Source organism: Rhinolophus hipposideros (assembly GCF_964194185.1).
Source record: "Rhinolophus hipposideros genome assembly, chromosome: 1".
Lineage (NCBI taxonomy): Eukaryota > Metazoa > Chordata > Mammalia > Chiroptera > Rhinolophidae > Rhinolophus > Rhinolophus hipposideros.
In genome coordinates this window covers 52,394,709-52,414,008 of record NC_138047.1, presented here as the reverse complement: position 1 = coordinate 52,414,008, position 19,300 = coordinate 52,394,709, and the positions used below count along the sequence as shown (strand labels likewise).

Here is a 19,300-nt window from a genome sequence, read left to right as displayed (position 1 = left end):
AAGAAATTGAGGAATATTTTGTCTTCATCTGTTATAGAATAATCAGAAGAGAATATATTTTAGGGAAAAGGTGAGTATACTTTGAGATACATAGGTATACTTCCAAACAGAGATCTGTTACTAGAGTTGAACAGATATCTTTGGAGCACAAGATAGATGAATCAGTTAGATATACAAACATTTCGAATTCATCAGCCTATAGGTAGTGGTTAGAAAAACAGCAGTTGATAAAACACTGTAGGGCAAGTGTGTGAGAAGAGTATGAAAAACAAACCTGTGAAACACACTGACAAGTGTGGACAAGGCAGGAAAAGACAAGCTAATATTGCTAAAACCAACAAACAAAAAACAGAATGATATCATTGAAGAATATAGCGGTAAGTAGTACTAAATACTGTAAAATATTGTAGGCAGGTTTTTTATGATGAAGGAAAATTGGCAATACTAATGAAAGAGGGAAAGGAACACCAAGAAAGGGAAAGAGTGAGTAAAGGAAATAGAGTTGATTTTTTGGAGCAAATGCTTTTAAGGAAGTAGGAAAGAGCCTCAGAAGAAAGTAGAGACTTAGCACTTCCACTATGACAGAAAGAAAAAGAAAGGCAGGGTAGTTGTGAAGAAAACAGACATTGGCCTCACGTAGACTTATTTGAACTTTGGCTGTGCTAATTCTCTAGGGAACAGTCGCAGACCTTCTCTGGGTATCAGTCTCTTCCAGGTGGTGATAAAGATGTCTCTTTTGTAGGGTTCTGAGCTTTCATGATAAAGAAGTTGACCAGGTGCACTTACTCTTTCCTTTGCCTCAGTTGCTCGTTCTTCAAATATGCACTGACCATCCCCTTCCTGTCCTTGGGTCTCCCTGTTCTGACTCCCTGTTCTGACTGCCAGGCTCAGGTACCTTCTACCTCAACCTCTTGTTCTCTATCTCATCACTTAGATTTGTTTTCTTCATACCACCTCTTCCCCTCTGAAATGACCTTGTCTGCATGTCTTTTTGTATCGATTTATTTTTCCCATGCTCATAGCCTATTTTACTTCCTAGAATATATTCATGATAAGAACAGACACAAACTCACTATTCAATTCCCCACCCCTACCCTAGGACAGTTGGGTCCCTGGCACCGGTTCAGTAATACTCTTTATAAAAGGTAGTTATTAGTCTGAGATTGGGGGTGAGGAAAGAAGAGTTGGCAGGTTGGGAGACAGCTACCTACTTTACATAAAAGGAATATAGAGTCTGAGGCTGAGAATCCAAGTATGTGTTTGGAGCTTTTAGCTCTGCAAGAGATAGCTGTAGAGAGATATTTTTTTCCCAGTCAATTTCGTAATTGTTTTATTTATTTATTATTAAGTTATTCATTCTTCCAGCAAAATCGCCTAGACTATCTTATTACTTGTTTGCCTTCAATTAACCAAAAGTCTATCTCTAAAATATCATGTACCTTACCATTTACTTGTTTCTGTGTGAATAGTAGTACGAATGATGGCTAACAATTTTTGTTATTATATTTGCAATGGCCAGGCACCATTAAGTACTATACACATATGAGCTCATTTAGTTCTCTCAACAATCTTATAAGGACAGAACTATAATGATCCCATCTTACAGATGAGAAAACTGAGACACAGAGACAAGTAACGTGTCCAAGGTCACATAGCTAAGGTCAAACGCAGGCAGTGTGGGTGCAGAGCCCACTCTCTAAACCACTAAGCTATACTGCCATTCAAGACCTGATCCACTCCTCTGAAAGAAAAATGAATATTGCTTTGTTAAAGCCAGACAGAGCTGTTCATCAGCTAGTCAGACAAAGCAGGTCAGATTGTCCTGCCAGGGAAATGTCCTGGGAGAAATTGTCCTGTCCGGGAACAAACCTGGAAGGAATTTTCTTTTCAAGGAAAGGGATACTGGATTTGGTCTTACCTCTTTTTCCTCCTCACATCATTGGCAACCCCTTCCAATTTAAGGTCATCTGAAAATCGAATTAATGTTCTGTTTACCCCTTCTTTCAGGTAATTTAATAAAGACTCTGGGCTCAACCTTAAACTCCTCACAGAAAATCTACCCAGGCCCCAATAGATTGTTTCACATGGTGAAAGGATATTCAGTTTTTCATAAACAAGCTTTGATTTGCAAAAAATTAATATTAAAAATTAATATTGTAATGTCAAATAAGTGACTTCTTAGGATGTTTATGCTTACTGTTTTTCTTACAACTCAAAACACTCGTTATAAGTTTTAGCCCTATCTTTTCCATTTTTACTCACTTATTCCTGTGATCTGCTCTAGCTCCTCTTTATTTTTTCCTGCTATATTTTTCAAATACAATTATACCGATAATTAAGAAATTCTTGTTTATAGTAAATTGAAACCAATTTCTCATATCCTTAAAATTGACATGAGGGAAGTTTGTGAAAAGGAAATGAAGTTTTTAAGTTCTCTTTCTCAATATGCTTCCATACTAGTTTCTTAAACTTGGGAGTAGCAAATCATTATTGATTATTCTAAAACTAGATCTTTTGTGCATAGTGACCGTGCTGCGGTCTGCAAGTCTGTGCAAGTGTAGCGATATGCTGAAAACTACCCACTCTGGAGGGAGTCCGCCTAGGTGTTCATCCTTTGCTCTGTGTACTAATTGTGTGACCTGGGGCAAGTTGCTTAACTTTTCTGGGCTTCAATTTCTTTTCTACCGCCTCCTCCTCTTCGTCCTTCTTCTCCTTCCCCTCTTTCTCCTCCCTTTCCTCCTTTTCCTCCTCCTTCTTCCTCTGGCTGTGTTGGGGGCTCATTTTCTGTAAATATAAAATGGAGATAATATCTCTAAAGTTGTTGCAAGGGTGACTTGAATAAATGTAAGTATTTAGAACAGTGTGTGGAACCTGGAAAGCTCTATGTAATATTACTATGTTTCCCTGAAAGTAAGACTTAGCCAGACAATCAGCTCTAATGCGTCTTTTGGAGCAAAAATTAATATAAGACCCAGTCTTATTTTACTATAATATAAGACCCGGTCTTATATAATATAATATTAAAAAATATAAAAAAGTATAATAAAAAATTAATATAAGACCTGGTCTTTATATAACATAAGAACAGTTCAGACCCGGTCTTATCTAACATAAGACCGGGTCTTCTTATATTAATTTTTGCTCCAAAAGATGCATTAGAGCTGATTGTCCGGCTAGGTCTTATTTTCGGGGAAACAGGGTAGCTGTTGTTTTGTTTGTTGTTGATGTTGCTGTTACTTAGGAAAAAATTGCTTTCCTTGTCACTAAGAATTGTAAAAACGCTTTGTAAACAAATATTTAGTTCATCTTGACAGATTCAATGGTTAATTCAGTATGATATGCTTTTAGTTCTTTCTGTATATCATTTATTAATCGTTAAAATTTGTGATTAATTTATAGCCAAGTAAAGGAAGCTTTTCTTTATGCCTCTTATATAATGTTTTGAGCACATGAAAAACAATCTAAATAAAGAAGTTTTCAATATTTTTTTTTGATTTTAAGAGTCAACTGAGTGAAGCATTCAGACTCAATGTTTTCCTCAGGTTAGAATATTTTTAAATTCTTATTTAATTTTAAGGAAGTTACTTTATTTATATGTAAATATAGGAAAAGGCAGACACACCCACTAGTATGCAAGTATATTCTGGTGCATTAAGAGACCTGTCCTTTCCACACTCTAAAATGTACATACTGCCATCTGCTGGGAAGAGATTTTTGCATTTAGACAATATTTTTGAAAAAACTATTGTCAATTTTTTTTAGGTGGGTTAAACTACATCTTTCATTTAATTTCAATTAAACGCATAACTCATCGTTAGAGATGAGTTTTGACATCTCTCAGTGAAAACTAAGATGGGACAGTTGTTTTTCTCGTTCTTTTCAGATAGATTATGAAACTACATACATAAATCCTTAAAACATTTGGCATGGATAGGTGGCAGAGTGCTAAAATACTTTGTATTATGCTGAGGGCAGTTGTATGGCATTTTGCATGATTTGAATAACCTGTGAAGAAGGCAGAGCAAGTTCAATTATAGTTTGCCAGTGAGAAAACAGAGGCTCAGAGAGGTTAAGTGACCAATCTGAGGTCATTCAGTTTATCTGTGGCATAGCTAGAACCAGAATCCAGGTCTTTGAATAGCTAATCCTGTGGTACAAATTATTTCTGCAACTCTAATCATATCCTATGTGTCTTGGAATAAAAGAAATGCATCTTATTGATAAGACCTTGAGAGATGAAAAGCAACCAAATTATAATTATTATTATTGTTATTACTTTTTGAATTAGTGTTTCAGATTTTTTTAATTAAAGTTTATTGGGGTGACAATTGTTAGTAAAGTTACATAGATTGTCTGATGTAGGTATTTCCTATAATATTTAAAAGTATAGTTATTCCTTCTCAAGCTCTTCCAAAAAAATTGAAGCAGAAGCAATACTTCCTAACTCATTTTATGAAACCAACATTACCCTGATACCAAAACCTGGTAAGGATAACACAAAAAAGAAAACTACAGACTAATATCTCTGATGAATGCAGACGCAAAAATCCATGAACAAAACACTAGCAAATTGAATATAACAATATATTAAAAAGATTATACATCATGATCAAGTGGGATTCATTCCAAGGGTGCAAGGATAGTTCAACATATGCAAATCAATCAATGTGATACATACACCACATAATCAAAGAATAAAAATCATATAAGCACTTGACAAGATACAACATCCATTTATGATTAAAACACTTATTAAAATGGGTATAGAAGAAAAGTACCTCAGCATAATAAAGGCCATATATGACAGAACCTCGTCGAACATTCTTAATGGTGAAAACCTAAAAGCTGTTCCTCTAAGATCAGGGACAAGACAAGATACCCTCTTTCACTACTGTTATTCATCATAGTATTGGAAGTCCTTGCCAGAGCAATCAGGCAAGAGAAAGAAATAAAAGGCATCCAAATTGGGAATGAGAAAGTCAAATTTTCACTTCTTGCAGATGACATGCTCCTTTATATAGAAAACCTTGAAGACTCCACCAAAAAGCTATTGGAAACAATAAGTAAATACAGTTGTTGCTGGCTACAAAATTAATGTACAAAAATCCACTGTATTCCTATATACTAACAATGAAATTTCAGAAAAAGAAAAGAAAAATACAATTCTTTTTGCAATTGCAACAAAAGAGTAAAATACCTAAGAATAAACTTAGCAAAGGATGTGAAAGACCTATATGCTGAAAACTGTAAGACATTATTAAAAGAAGTTGAAGAAGAAACAAAAAAATGGAAAGATATTTCATCTTCATGGATTAGAAGAATCAGCATAGTTAAAATGGCCATATTACCCAAAGCAATATACAGATTTAATGCAATGCCCCTCAAAATTACAATGGCATTTTTTAAAGAAATAGAACAACAAAAAACCATCGTGTTTGTATGGAATCACAAAAGATCCCAAATAGCCAAAGCAATCCTTAGAAAAAAGAACAAGGCCTAAGTTATCACAATCCCTGGCTTAAATTTATACTACAAAGTGATAAGAATCAAAATAGCATGGTATTGGCAGAAAAAAACAGACACACAAACCAATGGAATAGAATTTAGAACCCATAAATAAATGCACATATATATGGGCAGATAATTTTCGACAAAGGAGCCAAAAACATACAATGGAGAAAATAATACCTCTTCAATAAACGATGCTGAGAAAATTGGAAAGCCATGTGCAAAAGAAGGAAACTAGACTGCTATCTGCCACCATACACCAAAATTAAAACTGATCAAAGACCTGAAACAGTAAATCACTCAGAAGAAAGCGCAGGTACTAGACTTATGGATCTCGGGTTCAGAGAGGATTTTATGAATTTGACTTCAAAGGCAAGGGAAGTAAAAGCAAAATTAAATTAATTGACTATATCAAACTGAAAAGCTTTTGCACAGCAAAAGAAACCATCAAGAAAACAAAGAAGTAAGAAACCAAATGGGAAAAGATATTTGCAAATAGTACATTTGATAAGGGGCTAATATCCAAACTATATAACGAACTCATACAACTCAACAACAACAAAGAAAGCAAATAATCTAATTTAAAAAATGGGCAGAGGACCTGAACAGACACTTCTCTCGAGAAGATATACAAACAGCTAACAGATATATGAAAAGATGCTCCACTTCACTAGCTATTAGGGAAATGCAATTCAAAACCTCAAAGAGATACCACCTCACACCTGTTAGAATGGCTGTCATCAACAAGACAAGTAACAAGTGTTCAAGTGTTAGAGAGGTTGTGGGGGAAAAGGAACTCTTGTACACTGCTTGTGGGAATATTAATTGGTTCCAGGCACTATGGAAAACAGTATGGAGGCTCCTCAAAAAATTAAGAATAGATTACAATATGACCAAGCAATTCCTCTTCTGGGTATCTAACCCCCAAAATCTGAAAACATTTATCAGTAAAGATACATGTACTCCTATGTTCATTACAGCATTTTTCACAGTGGCCAAGACATGGAAGCAACTGAAGTGTCCTCAATAGATGATTGGACAAAGAAGACATGGTACATAACATATACAATGGAATACTACTCAGCCATGAGAAAAGATGAAATTACTGTCATTTGTGACATGGATGGATCTTGATATTATCATGCTAAGCAAAAGTAGAGAGCCATATGATTTCACTTATATATGGTATATAAAACCGAAAACAACAAAGGAACAAGACAAACAAAGGAACAAAAACTCATAGACACAGATAACAGTTTAATGGTTACCAGAGGGTAAGGGGGGAGGGGGAGAGGTAGCAGAGGGTAAAAGGGGTCAAATATATGGTGATGGAAAGAGAACTGACTCTGGGTGGTGAACACACAATGCAGTATATAGATGATGTATTACAGAGTTGTATGCTTGAGATCTATATAATTTATTAACCAATGTCAACCCAATAAATGTAATAAAAATTAAAAAACAGTAAAAGTATACTTGTCACTGCTGTTCTGCAATGGCTGCAAGTGCCTCCCTTACATCCATCACCTCTCCTCCAGAAATTAATTCACTTTTTAAAGCCTAACTACTTTTCTTCGGTTTTAATTATTGTTCTCCTATTTTGTATATTTACTAATATTGCTTTCAACTTTTTTTATGTTGGATATATTTACATTACAGTTACATTAAGCTAAGTACATGTTGAGTGAAGCCATGTTGGTTATTCAAAACAGCTGTCTTACGAGAAGTCTCTTGAATCTCTGGAGGAATGTGTTAGTGACAGGCCTGGCTTCAGACTTTTTACTTTTATTGGAACTATAATGTTAGGAATTTCTTATCAGATAATTAATTCAGAAGAAAAGGGGAGATTCCGTCTTCAGTTACGCAGTAAATTAAAAGAATCTGCCCGTGACCAAAAACAGGTTGTAAGAAATCACAGCTTTTTGTCCAGCATTTCATTTTTCTTATTTTGACCTGAAATCTATCCCTTTAATAGTGTGAATCCATTGTTTTTTAGTTTTATTTTCTGTAGTTATGCAGAGGAAATCAAATCCCTTTTTCATATAACTATAAAGTCTTCTTTCTAGGTTTTTCTTTTCTGCTTTCTACACTCTAATGTTTTTTAAAGTCCTCCCCTCCCCCTCACTAAAATTTTTTAAACTATTTGTTTGCCTGAGTTAAATCTTTGCATTCTTACCCTAACCCTGTGTCCTAATGTTCTCGTTACGTCCATTTGATTGAGGCTCAGAAACATGAAGACTACACACGCAATGAGGGTTGAACGAAAATGTCCACTGAGACCACTTCCGTGTTTCCCCGAAAATAAGACTGAGCTGGACAATCAGTCCTATTGCGTCTTTTGGAGCAAAAATTAATATAAGACCTGGTCTTATTTCACTATAAGACCGGGTCTAATAATGTAATGTAATGTAATGTAATATAATCGAGTACCAGGTCTTATATAAATTTTTGCTCCAAAAGACGCATTAGACTGATGGTCCAGCTAGGTCTTATTTTCGGGGAAACAGGGTAGTGTCTAGTGTCAGGCTCTTAGTCACTGTGTCTCCCCAAACATTCTTTATGTGACACATTTTCTAGGTTCCTTGCTCTTTGCGCTTCTTGGGATAAATTTGTGTTTGTCAACACTCTCCTATATTATTTGACTACACGGACAAAAGGAATTTAATACTTTAGGGGTACTCTGGCCTACAGTGGAACAACTTGGAGAGGAACTCCCTGTCTACACACCTGGTTGCAGATTTCTTTTTTCAGCCCTTGGCCTATCTAGAACAGGTATTAAATTGGGTCTTACCATTCTATGCTTGTTTATTTGTAAATGAATGTCTGTATACACATTGAAAACAACTCAACGTCTGTTCTGTTCTTGTTAAACTACATTTTGTCATCTTTAGTATATATTAGCTTTGTCACATCTATTACCTCCGTCTTAGCCATTCTTCTCTTTTATGTTCCATCTACAAATCCAGTAAGTACACCTTTAGTCTACATTTAAGGTCTTGGTTTTTAAAGGTGTTCTGTGTAGCCCCATTAAATTCTTTTTTAATTTATTGGGGTGACAATTGTTAGTACAATTACATAGATTTCAGGTGTACAATTCTGTATTACATCATCTATTAATCCCATTGTGTGTTCAACACTATGATATAGGAACATTTGTAACAACATGGATGGATCTTGAGAGTATGATGCTAAGCGAAATAAGTCAGACAGAAAAAGCAGAGAACCATCTGATTTCACTGATATGTGGTATATACACCCATTATATTCTTGAAACTCTTCATTTGTGATTTCTTGGTCTTTATCTTGATCAGTGTGGCATTTCACAACTTTATGATTCATGAATTTCTTTGAGTTATATTTCTTTTTAAAGCCTCTATGAAATTATGTCTATCTTTTTTCTATATGTTTAAATTTGCTGTGTTTAGTGTCCAGACCTGGATCTCAAATTGAATTGCAGTTGGTATTCTATCCCTCTTTTAGTTATTGTGACAAACATTGGCTCCCTGTTCCCAGGAACAGCTAACTTTATAATCTAGCAGGATAATGGGAATCCACCATTCCCATTCCTGCTGGCATTTGTGAATTTACTAAGCATTCTTTAGTCATACTAATTTTACATTAGCTTAATCACAAAATACAATGACAGTCCACTTTAGATTCGTATCTGCCAATAACTTACTTGGTGTTTCTGTACGTTGGTTAATCTCTATTCTTCATGTTCGTTTTTATAAAATGATATTACACTATGACATCTGAGGTTGTTTTAATTCTAATATCTATGATTTAACAGTATGCCAAGTCACTTTTTAGAAATTTCAACCTAATTTTTAAAATTAAATAAAATAGCAGTGACTCAACTTTGTTCTTCTTATATCCAGGGCTGACATTCATCTAATATGCACTCGTACAATCACATTAGTAATTCAAATATTGAAGGATTTCTATCCTATAGGACTTCTAAATAATCCTTGCCCCAGCTGTCCCACTCCTGAGGGTGAGGTGCATTGAGAAGGCTGTACCCCTGCACACTGACTCCACTTGCACGTGCTCCCCCAACCAGATGTACCACCCCTGGCAGTGACATGGGTACTCCAGCAGGCAAATGCCTCCTATTTTCCTCCACTTGGTTGGGCCTACTCACCGCTTCACCAGAGTCACCCTCTTGTGGTTGCTTTTGGTAAATGTTATATGTGGATTATAGCACATGGACTCTTTCTAACACTATAATTCTTCAATGAAGCCCTTTTAAAGCATATTCTCTGTGTTCCTGATACTCTGGAGTTTACAGAGCCAGGAATTCACATATCCAAAAATTATTCCAAAGTTAAAGGTAAGTGATTTTATTTCAGAGTTCAGCTTAAATTTTTTAAGAAGTGATTTGATTTCAATATTTGTGATTACATTGCTGTTCCATTAATTGTCACAGATTTCACAAAATCCTTTGTGTTGCCTTTCTTTTAATCATTATCTGCTTTATTTCTAGGTGAATGAAATTTACCACGATGAGTCCCTAGGAGTGCATATAAATGTGGTCCTGGTGCGCATGATCATGCTGGGTTATGCAAAGGTAAACTGTCTGAAAATATGAGAACTATGAAAATTAAGGATTGGCTTAGCAAACCAAAGATTAAGTTGCTGAAACTGCAGTTAACAAGTAGCATGGATATGTATCACATAAACTGCGGTCGCTCAGAACTGAGGAAGAGAACGGCCACAATGAATAGAGATCTCCAAATCTGAGCGGATAATGAATGATTTTTGTCCTGGTACCATTCACTTTGTTTACCTCTGTCTAATGTTGTTGGAGATTGTTATCCTGACTTCAGGAATGACTATATGAACAAAAACAAATGGATACCATTGTAAGGAAAGAGAATTTCCTTAGTCTATCATTATTTTTTAATTTGTGATTCATTTATTCATTCAAAACTTCCATATTGAGTGCCTACTATGTGTCAGATTATTTCTAGGTGCTTCAAATATGTCAAGGAAGAAAAACAACAGGTTTTTGCCCTCTCATGATTTATTAAAAACAATATGTTATATGTATATACTTCCACTTAAGAAAAGTGGGGGAAAAAAATTTAATAAATAAATAAATAAATAAGAAAAGTGAAGCACACAGTGAATATTTTCATTTAAAAGAGCTTTGGTTCTTTTCAAAATTAAAAGTTGGATAAATATGCACACAGTAGGCATTTCATATAATGTAACTTACTTTAGTTGGCTTTAAAATGGCACTACATGTGTCCGTGTCCTGGATATAATGAAAAGGATGAAATGGTTTCTCCCTTTGAGGAGGAAATTTTCTTGATATTTAAAATGATATGCCCCCCATAATTAAATTCTCCTAGTTATGAAATTCTAATGAAATTATATATTTAGCAAATACGAGAAATCAATGTGTTTGCATTTCATTATGTATTTAACATCCACGTACCATTTTCTGATGAAAGGGTATCATCGATCTTTAGTTTATTCTATTAACCTGACCAACTTTGTGTCACTAACACAGAATACAAGTCAACTCCAGCTGGGGATGTTAACAGTCTTCAATTGGTTGTTAAATCATTTGGTTGAGGAAGTATGTGATCAGCATATAACAAACTAAGCTAATTTTATTAAGAATATAAACCCTGATAATAGCAGTTGCTAAAAAACCCTCAGACTGTCAGCCAAGTAAGGACTAATTTTGGGTTGCAAGTTCAATTTCTCATTCCATCAGAACTACCTTGGGAAGTTGTAAGTGGCTCCCGTGTTCCTGAAGGATGGCCCCTCTCCCTCTGAACTTTTAACTCCTGACCATAATATGATAATAGCAACATTTCAAAGAACTTCAGTACATCTACTGGAACTGTAAGATGAGTGTACACCCTTCTTCATTGCTGTGAGGTTAAAAAAGGGAAGTTGTTTTTTTCCCTGCCTGGTTTCCTCATATATAAATTGACCATTCCCCATAAACAAAGATTTGGCCAGCTTTGCCAACTCATTGAAGAACTTACATTCTTCTCATATGTTGATTAATTCTGGACCCCCCCAAAAAATCTTAACTGAAGAGCTTTCAATTTAACAGCTCAGGATGAAAGTCTTATGCTAGAATCTTTCCCTCTATTTTTAATTCTTAATATACAGAATGTGCCAAAAAATGTATACACATTTTAAGAAAGAAAAAAGTATTAAAATTGTAATACTCAATATATACTAATAACAAAAGATGAATACAACGTCACATTTGACTTCTGCATTTACAAGAGGTGCTCAAAGTGGTTACCATCAGCAAAATTTTAAATACAGTTTTATCCTTTCTTAAAATGTGTGTACATTTTGTTTTGGCGCCCTCTGTGTATGAAACCAAAACTTGAAGCTGCAATAGGAAATATTTAGACTACTGGAATTCTTAGCCAAATGACTAACACAAGTTGCCTTATCACAGCAAATGTCACCATCACATAGTCCATAAATGGTGTCGGTCACCTTTCACACAGATAATATTGATCATCATAAAGATATCCTTCATGGGCCTTTAGAATTCCCAAACGAAAGGAGATATTTAATAAGCCCCAAATAATATTGAACATTATTTAAAAACTATAATCCCAAATTTCTTTGGAAAAATGTTATGTTTGTCTTCCACATATTGTTCTCTCTCAGTCCATCAGCCTCATAGAAAGGGGAAACCCATCCAGAAGCTTGGAGAATGTGTGTCGCTGGGCGTGCCAACAACAAAAATCTGATCCCAACCACGCTGAACATCATGATCATGCAATTTTCTTAACCAGGCAAGACTTTGGACCTGCTGGAATGCAAGGTATTTCCATTAGTATAGAGACGAAAAAGTTAAAGGCATGCCTTTTTCAAAAGTAATCCTAAATCAGGGTGTCTGTTCAAATGTTCACATCTCTACAGCCACTTTCCACCATGTGTCAGCCAAACATATGTTTTCTTTCTATTGCTTCCAGTGACTTCTATGGAATTCACAATGTTAAATCCCATTTAAATGCTATAATAAATTATGCTTGCCTCTAAAATAAGGATTGTGCATTTGGGGTATGGAGGGGATGCAGTGTGATTTCCACTAAGTGTTTGGAATGGGAAAAGAGATGCCATGAGAAATGACTGCTGCCAATGAGCTTTCTTCCAAAGTCAGCTTACATTTATCTAATAAATTCTGATGTGGGCTTTGGCAAAAAGCAGACTGCCGATTTTCTTTTCAGTGTTGATGGAATTTCTGGCTCCCTTCTTCAGTACCATGATATGAAGGACCATTCACTCAAAGAGAAGGACAAAGCTTAGTTGGTGGGCAGAACAGAATGGTAACCCTGGGCAGTTCCTTCCCTTCCGAACAGAGAAAATGCAGACCCAATGAATCTTTTTAGAGACCATTACCTGTGGTTTTCCCAGGAGAATGTGGCACAATGCTAACAGCGAGATAATACTGCTTCTGTTTCCTGAAAAGCCTTTTTCCCCCCCTAGGCAAGGGTCCAGTAGTAATTCTTAATGGGTTTTCTCATAAAATGAAAATAAAAGTAATTGTTATTCTCTACAGGATATGCTCCAGTCACAGGCATGTGTCATCCAGTGAGAAGTTGTACCCTGAATCATGAGGATGGTTTTTCATCTGCTTTTGTAGTAGCCCATGAAACTGGCCATGTGTAAGTCACTGTTGACAGCTATAAAGCAAAAAAAGGTCTTTTCTTTCCTCTTCTCTCAGTATTGTTTGCACTTTGAGCAGAGTGCATGCCAGCATGCAACTCTCATTTCTTGCCAAGAGTGAGGAGCTGAAAACATTGAAGAAGTCATGTACTGAAACTGAATGAGTATCTGTGGCTTGCAGAGTCACCTCTATAAGTTTCAAAGCTGTAGAATTAAAAAAGGCATTTCTGTCAGATTGTTCTCTATTTCACAATTTCTATGAGTCTTCCACAAAAGCCATGTTAACTTAAAAAATACATATTTTCCTGTACAGTAAGTCCTAACTTAACATCATCAATAGCTTCTGCAATTTTGAGCCGAATTAAATATAATAAAACCAGTTTTACCATAGGCTAATTGACATAAACAAGAATGAAGTTCCTACAGCATCTCTTCAATGTTATAAGGAAATGACATTGAACAAAATGACATTGTCTGAGGGCCTGATGTATTTATTTTTAAAACACAAATTAAGCAAAATCCTTGGTCCCAATGATTCTTACCAGTGAGGTCTCACTTTACGTTCTAGGTTGGGAATGGAGCATGATGGCCAAGGCAACAGGTGCGGTGATGAAACTGCCATGGGAAGTGTCATGGCTCCCTTGGTGCAAGCGGCATTTCATCGTTACCACTGGTCCCGATGCAGTGGCCAAGAATTGAAAAGATACATTCAGTATGTTTCTTTTGCATGCCATGATAGCATTTATGTTATAGCAGAGACAGAGACATGAAACTGCCTCTTAGGACCTTGAGCATAACAAAACTCCCAGTTAAGGAAAACTGTTTTTCACAATAAACATTTTCTCATCAGAGCTTTTGACACAGTGACTCCATAATGTAATCACAACATTTTAAACCATAAGCCTAGAATTTAAGATATTTTTTTAAAACTGATTTCCTTGTAGTAAATTTTTTATGGAATCTTTGACTAATGGTCAAATTTGATTCGAGGATGAGGACGGATGGCCCTGGGATGCCTGCATAGTATACCTCCGATAGCCTGTAGCACAGGTGTCCGCTCTGTTCTGCCACCCCATGTGGGAGTTCAGCTAGGGACACTAAGAAGGCTGTCACAGTTCTACTGCATCCCTAAATCATGCGTGGCTTATTTTCCTGGGATGAATAAGGGTAAAGGGTATTATTTTTTTTATTTTTTTTATGGAACTGAAACCAAAAACTTTTAAAGATATGCTTCTCTGACCTTGCTCTATCATCTGATGAAATTCCAGCATATGTAACCTAGAACAATTTTTTCATTAGGGCATGATAGAAAAAATGAACGTTAAACTGCTTTCGATATTTTCCTTCCTACAGTTCCTATGACTGTCTCCTCGATGACCCTTTTGAACACGATTGGCCCAAACTCCCAGAACTTCCTGGAATCAATTATTCTATGGACGAGCAATGTCGTTTTGACTTTGGAGTTGGTTATAAAATGTGCACTGCGGTATGTTACAGTCAATTTAGATCTTGCATCTTAAATCTATTTGTGTAGCTCCTGTTTGGTGAGCTTTGCAGACTCACTGGTGCAAGTATGAGAATATCTACCAATGATTGTGTGTTTACTATGTCACTACGTGCTAAAGCTAAGTGTTTTAAATATAGTACCTTATTTAATTCTTGTGACAGACTAGATAGAACTTGGTATACTTTTATTTTGCAGATGAAAAAGACAAGACTTACAGAGATTAAGCAACTTGCTTAAATCACACATCTGGTAAATAGGGGAGCTGGACATTGAAATGAAGATCTCCAAGACTTTATGCTCTTGGTTTTTGCGACCTTCAAGATGACTTTTAAGCTTAGATAGGTTGCTTTTCATTAGCTTGTTGGCCAGGATTCCATGTAGCTGTGGCCATAAGGAAGGGTTGTGCTGGTATCTTGTCACATGGGAATAATATGGGATAGGATAGCACAGAGGTCAGGAATATGGGTTCCATAGACAGCCTGATAGGTTTTCAGGGCCGACATCTGACACTCACTAGATATATGACTTTGAGCACCTTATTTAACCTCTTTGGCTTAGTTTCCTCATTCATAATATGTATATAATGGTAGTGTTTAGCTCATAGAATTGGCATCAGGATTCAATTTGATAATGTAACTGAAATGCTTAGCACAATGCAGGCACGTAGTAAATGCTTAGTGGAATCTAGTAAAGCCAGTCTTCCACATAACTATTCGGATTAGAGGTATGTTTCATTAAATGTCCATGTCAAGCTTTAGTCGTTCATAAGAACAAGAGAAACGGTTTTTTATATGTTGGAGCAAGCTTTATGTGTTAGAGGAAGAAAAACAAGTATTTCATGGTACTGAAAAGAAGTTGATCTGCTGTTTGAGATCGTCCCTATGCAGGTATCTACAGCCATTTGGTCTGTCTATAAACTACACATTGTCAGCTCCTAATAACCTGCATCAATGTGTTGACCTGAATATTCTAAAGCTTTGGGTCATTATTGTAAAAAAAAAAAAAAAAAAAAGTACAGTTTCTGCCTTAAACAATAGAAATCAGAACAAAAAACCGTGGTCCAAAATGAGTATTAATTAAGAAAAAGCTCTGACCATAGGCTGAATGTGGGAAATTAATGATGTAGGCAATGTCATGTGGGTAAACTGGGGTTTGATACATATATTTTTAAATCTACCTAAAGAATAGTAAGATTCTTACAGTTAGAGAACACACAAGTCAAGAACACTCATAAATATGTGTACTTATACATAGATTTGGATTTTATAATGTGGTGTTTTAGGAAAACAACAACAACAAAATCACATTCTTAGAGTGAGAAAACTGAGATTCTAGTCTGGCTCTATTACTTTCTGTCTTGTAACCATAACTGTAGCCTTATTCTGTAACCCATATTTCTCAGCCATGAATTCTTGTGAGGCTCAAATATATGAAAAGTACTTTATAAAATACATGAATGTATTGTAATAGTTGTTACACCTGGAATACATTATTGTACATAGAAACTTTGAAAAGTATTTTCTGCTTTTAGTCAGCTCATTATAATGGGCATTTTTTTGTTTATTTCTGAATAGTTCATACTTACAGAGATAACGGGAAGCCATTTGATAGCTTGAGAGCTGCAAAACCATTACAATAAATTTTCATATTTTAAATGTTCATAGTAATTACTCATATTTCAATTATAATATTGTCTATTTGAAAACCATAAAATAGAAATGGCATGTAGAATGTTAAAAGTCAACCATAAAATCCCAGACAAATCATTGTTTATCACTGTTATTTCAGAAAAGCAGAAAAAAAGTACTCTCTACTTGGAATTCTTAGGCAGTCTTTTTTTCTCAACATGCCACAACATTGACTTTAAGTTGAAATCAAAATATCCAAGAAATATGATGTAAAGAAACTGGACAGAAAATATTGTTGGTATTGATGTCTTGCCATCTGTATTTCATTGAGATTTTGATTCTCTCTTCCAGTTCCGAACCTTTGACCCATGTAAACAGCTGTGGTGTAGCCATCCTGATAACCCCTACTTTTGTAAGACTAAAAAGGGACCCCCGCTTGATGGAACTGAATGTGCAGCTGGAAAAGTGAGTCTATTTATACATTAAAAATCTAAGATATGTGGCATAATAATAATCTTTAAAAGTCTGGGAAATGATGAACATAGCTATATTGTCATTTTTATGGATATGATCGTACATGAGGTTTCATTACAGCAATGCAGTGACATTGTGTGCTAGTTTCCGATGACTGCTGTAACAAATTACTACAACCTTGGTGGCTTAAAACAACAGACATGTATTCTCTCACAGTTCTGAAAGCCAGAAGTCTAAAATCAGTCTCACTGAGGCAAATTCAATTTGTGGGCACAACCATACTCTCTCCAGAGGCCCTCGTGGAGAATCTGTTCTCATCACTTCCAACCACTCCAATCTTTGCTCTGTGACCACATTGCCCAGTCTCTTCTGTGTGCACATTTCCCTCTACTCCTCTCTTATTAGGACACACATGATGGCATTTAGAGTCACATGGATAATCCAGGATAACCTCCCCATCTCAAAATGCTTAGTTTAACCAAATCTGCAAAGACTTTTTTCCAAAGAAGGTAACACAGATTCCGGGGATGAGGACCTGACCTTTTGGGGACCACTGTTCAGCCCACTATCAGTGGCAGCTTAGCAGAATATCTGGGCCCCTATTAATGGGATTTAGTTTACTTGTTGGCTTCCTACTCCTTGTGAAAGTTGTTCAGAAATAAAGTCAGGTGAACTTATGCATATACAGAAGATTGGGCCTTGCTCCTTGGGGAAACATGCCCAGAGCTTTTAAATCTCAAGGTGTGTAGTCAGGATTGAAAGCTCAGAAACTATCCAAGTGCCAAGCTATGCTACTCATGAGGGAAAAGATCACTAATCCTAAACAAAGGCATGTTAAAACTCAAACTGAAGTACCGTGACTACTTTGGAAATAAGATACTGTGGACGAAACCAATAGCTGGCAAAGAAGATTTATATAACTTTTAGTTCTTTTAAATAAGCTCTATTTCAAATCAGTATAAACTGTACTTGCTATGAGAATTACAAGCATAATAGTAATAATAATAATAATAATAATAATACCGGTTATTATTCATGTTTAAACTTTGTTAGACACTATTGCTAAACACACTTATACAGTTTTAGTATTGCAAACTTTTGACTCAATAAACAAGAGCAACAATAAGTTGACTCATTTTTGCTTTATGAAAAAGATATCTTCTAAATCAACTCAGAACATCCAGCCTCCCTAAATATATTTGTGTTATATTTAAATTTACCAAAGTTGAGTTTTAAAAAACACTTTTTATTGTAATACCTTTTGAGCACTGTAAGCTACGTGCCTCCATGGTAGCAGGGTTTTAGTAATCCCCACTTAATTACTTCCTGGTCAGATGGTATTTCATTATATCATCCTTTCTGGAGCCCAATTTTCCACATTTCCTACTGTGCAAATGGGTGCCCAGATCATTCTTATTGGTTATGTTTGATATTCACAGGTAAACGTATCGTTTAAAAACTTTGTTGAGTGAATGTTATTTTTTCATTTTAACTTTATATTTAAAAATGCAAGTCTAAATTACTCTTATTATAGGGGATCTTATTGTTATAATTGCTTTGGGATAATTTTAAATGCATCTTTACCTGTGGGGGAAGCAATGAAGCCCTACCATTGGTGGTTCGTACATAACTATTTCAGCTTTAGCGCATGCATGATTTTCCTAACTGCCTTTTGTCATTTTCCTAAGTGGTGCTATAAGGGCCATTGCATGTGGAAGAATGCTAATCAACAAAAACAAGATGGCAATTGGGGATCATGGACCAAATTTGGCTCCTGTTCTCGGACGTGTGGAACTGGTGTTCGTTTTAGGACACGCCAGTGCAATAATCCAATGTGAGTATGACTGCTGTAATTCTGGTTATTTTTGGATAGGCCAGAAAATGTTTCAATATAATGTTATTGGTATTCTGTTTCATGAAGCATATGTAAAATACAGAACATGAAAACTACGGATTTAAGTGTGTCTTTTGGGTAAATCTCCATTTATCAATCTTGTGAAGAGTAGTCAAGGTCAAGATGAGAGGCTTGAGTGACGATCAGAGATTTTGAAGAAATTACTAGTTAGAAATATTAAGAACCTGCAGGGGAGCAGGGGAAGCTCATCACTGTGCTCTCAAGGCCTGGGCACCGAGGCCATGAGATCTCCTGTGAGAAGCTCAGGCATGTCCGGGCGGAAGCAGCACCAACCATAGATGCTAAGTCACTCACTCACGGCGAGACGGGGGATGCTTCAGAGTGGGACAGCAGAAAGATGGTAAACGAAGGCCAAGGAGCTTTTGGGGAAAGTTATCCATTGGTTCACTCGGACTAAGTTGATTGAGTCCCTCTTGCATGCTTGGCAAACTTTATTTTCTAAGGGAAAAAAGAATAACTGAAATACTACATTTAGGACATTCTTCCTTGTCTAGGGTTTAACATGTGAGCCGCCCTGTGGCTCCGGGAGCAGGATGGCTCTGAACACGTCTTTTACAAAGACTGAGTGTCACATACCTGTCTTCACAGGAAGAGAATGAAAGTCACAAAAACAAT

The 19,300-nt window shown here is 35.9% G+C and overlaps 1 protein-coding gene across 2 annotated transcripts in view; it reads left to right on the top strand.

Moving 5' to 3' along the window:
• ADAMTS3 (ADAM metallopeptidase with thrombospondin type 1 motif 3) overlaps window positions 1–19,300 on the top strand; it is a 248,032-nt gene that overhangs the window by 200,028 nt on the left and 28,704 nt on the right. For both annotated transcript variants that reach the window (XM_081057912.1, XM_081057913.1), the window contains exons 6-12: window positions 9,992–10,075; window positions 12,160–12,316; window positions 13,055–13,160; window positions 13,730–13,873; window positions 14,515–14,647; window positions 16,648–16,761; window positions 18,459–18,604. In XM_081057912.1, coding sequence (XP_080914038.1) covers window positions 9,992–10,075; window positions 12,160–12,316; window positions 13,055–13,160; window positions 13,730–13,873; window positions 14,515–14,647; window positions 16,648–16,761; window positions 18,459–18,604 — 884 coding nt within the window. The remainder of the gene's footprint in view (window positions 1–9,991; window positions 10,076–12,159; window positions 12,317–13,054; window positions 13,161–13,729; window positions 13,874–14,514; window positions 14,648–16,647; window positions 16,762–18,458; window positions 18,605–19,300) is intronic.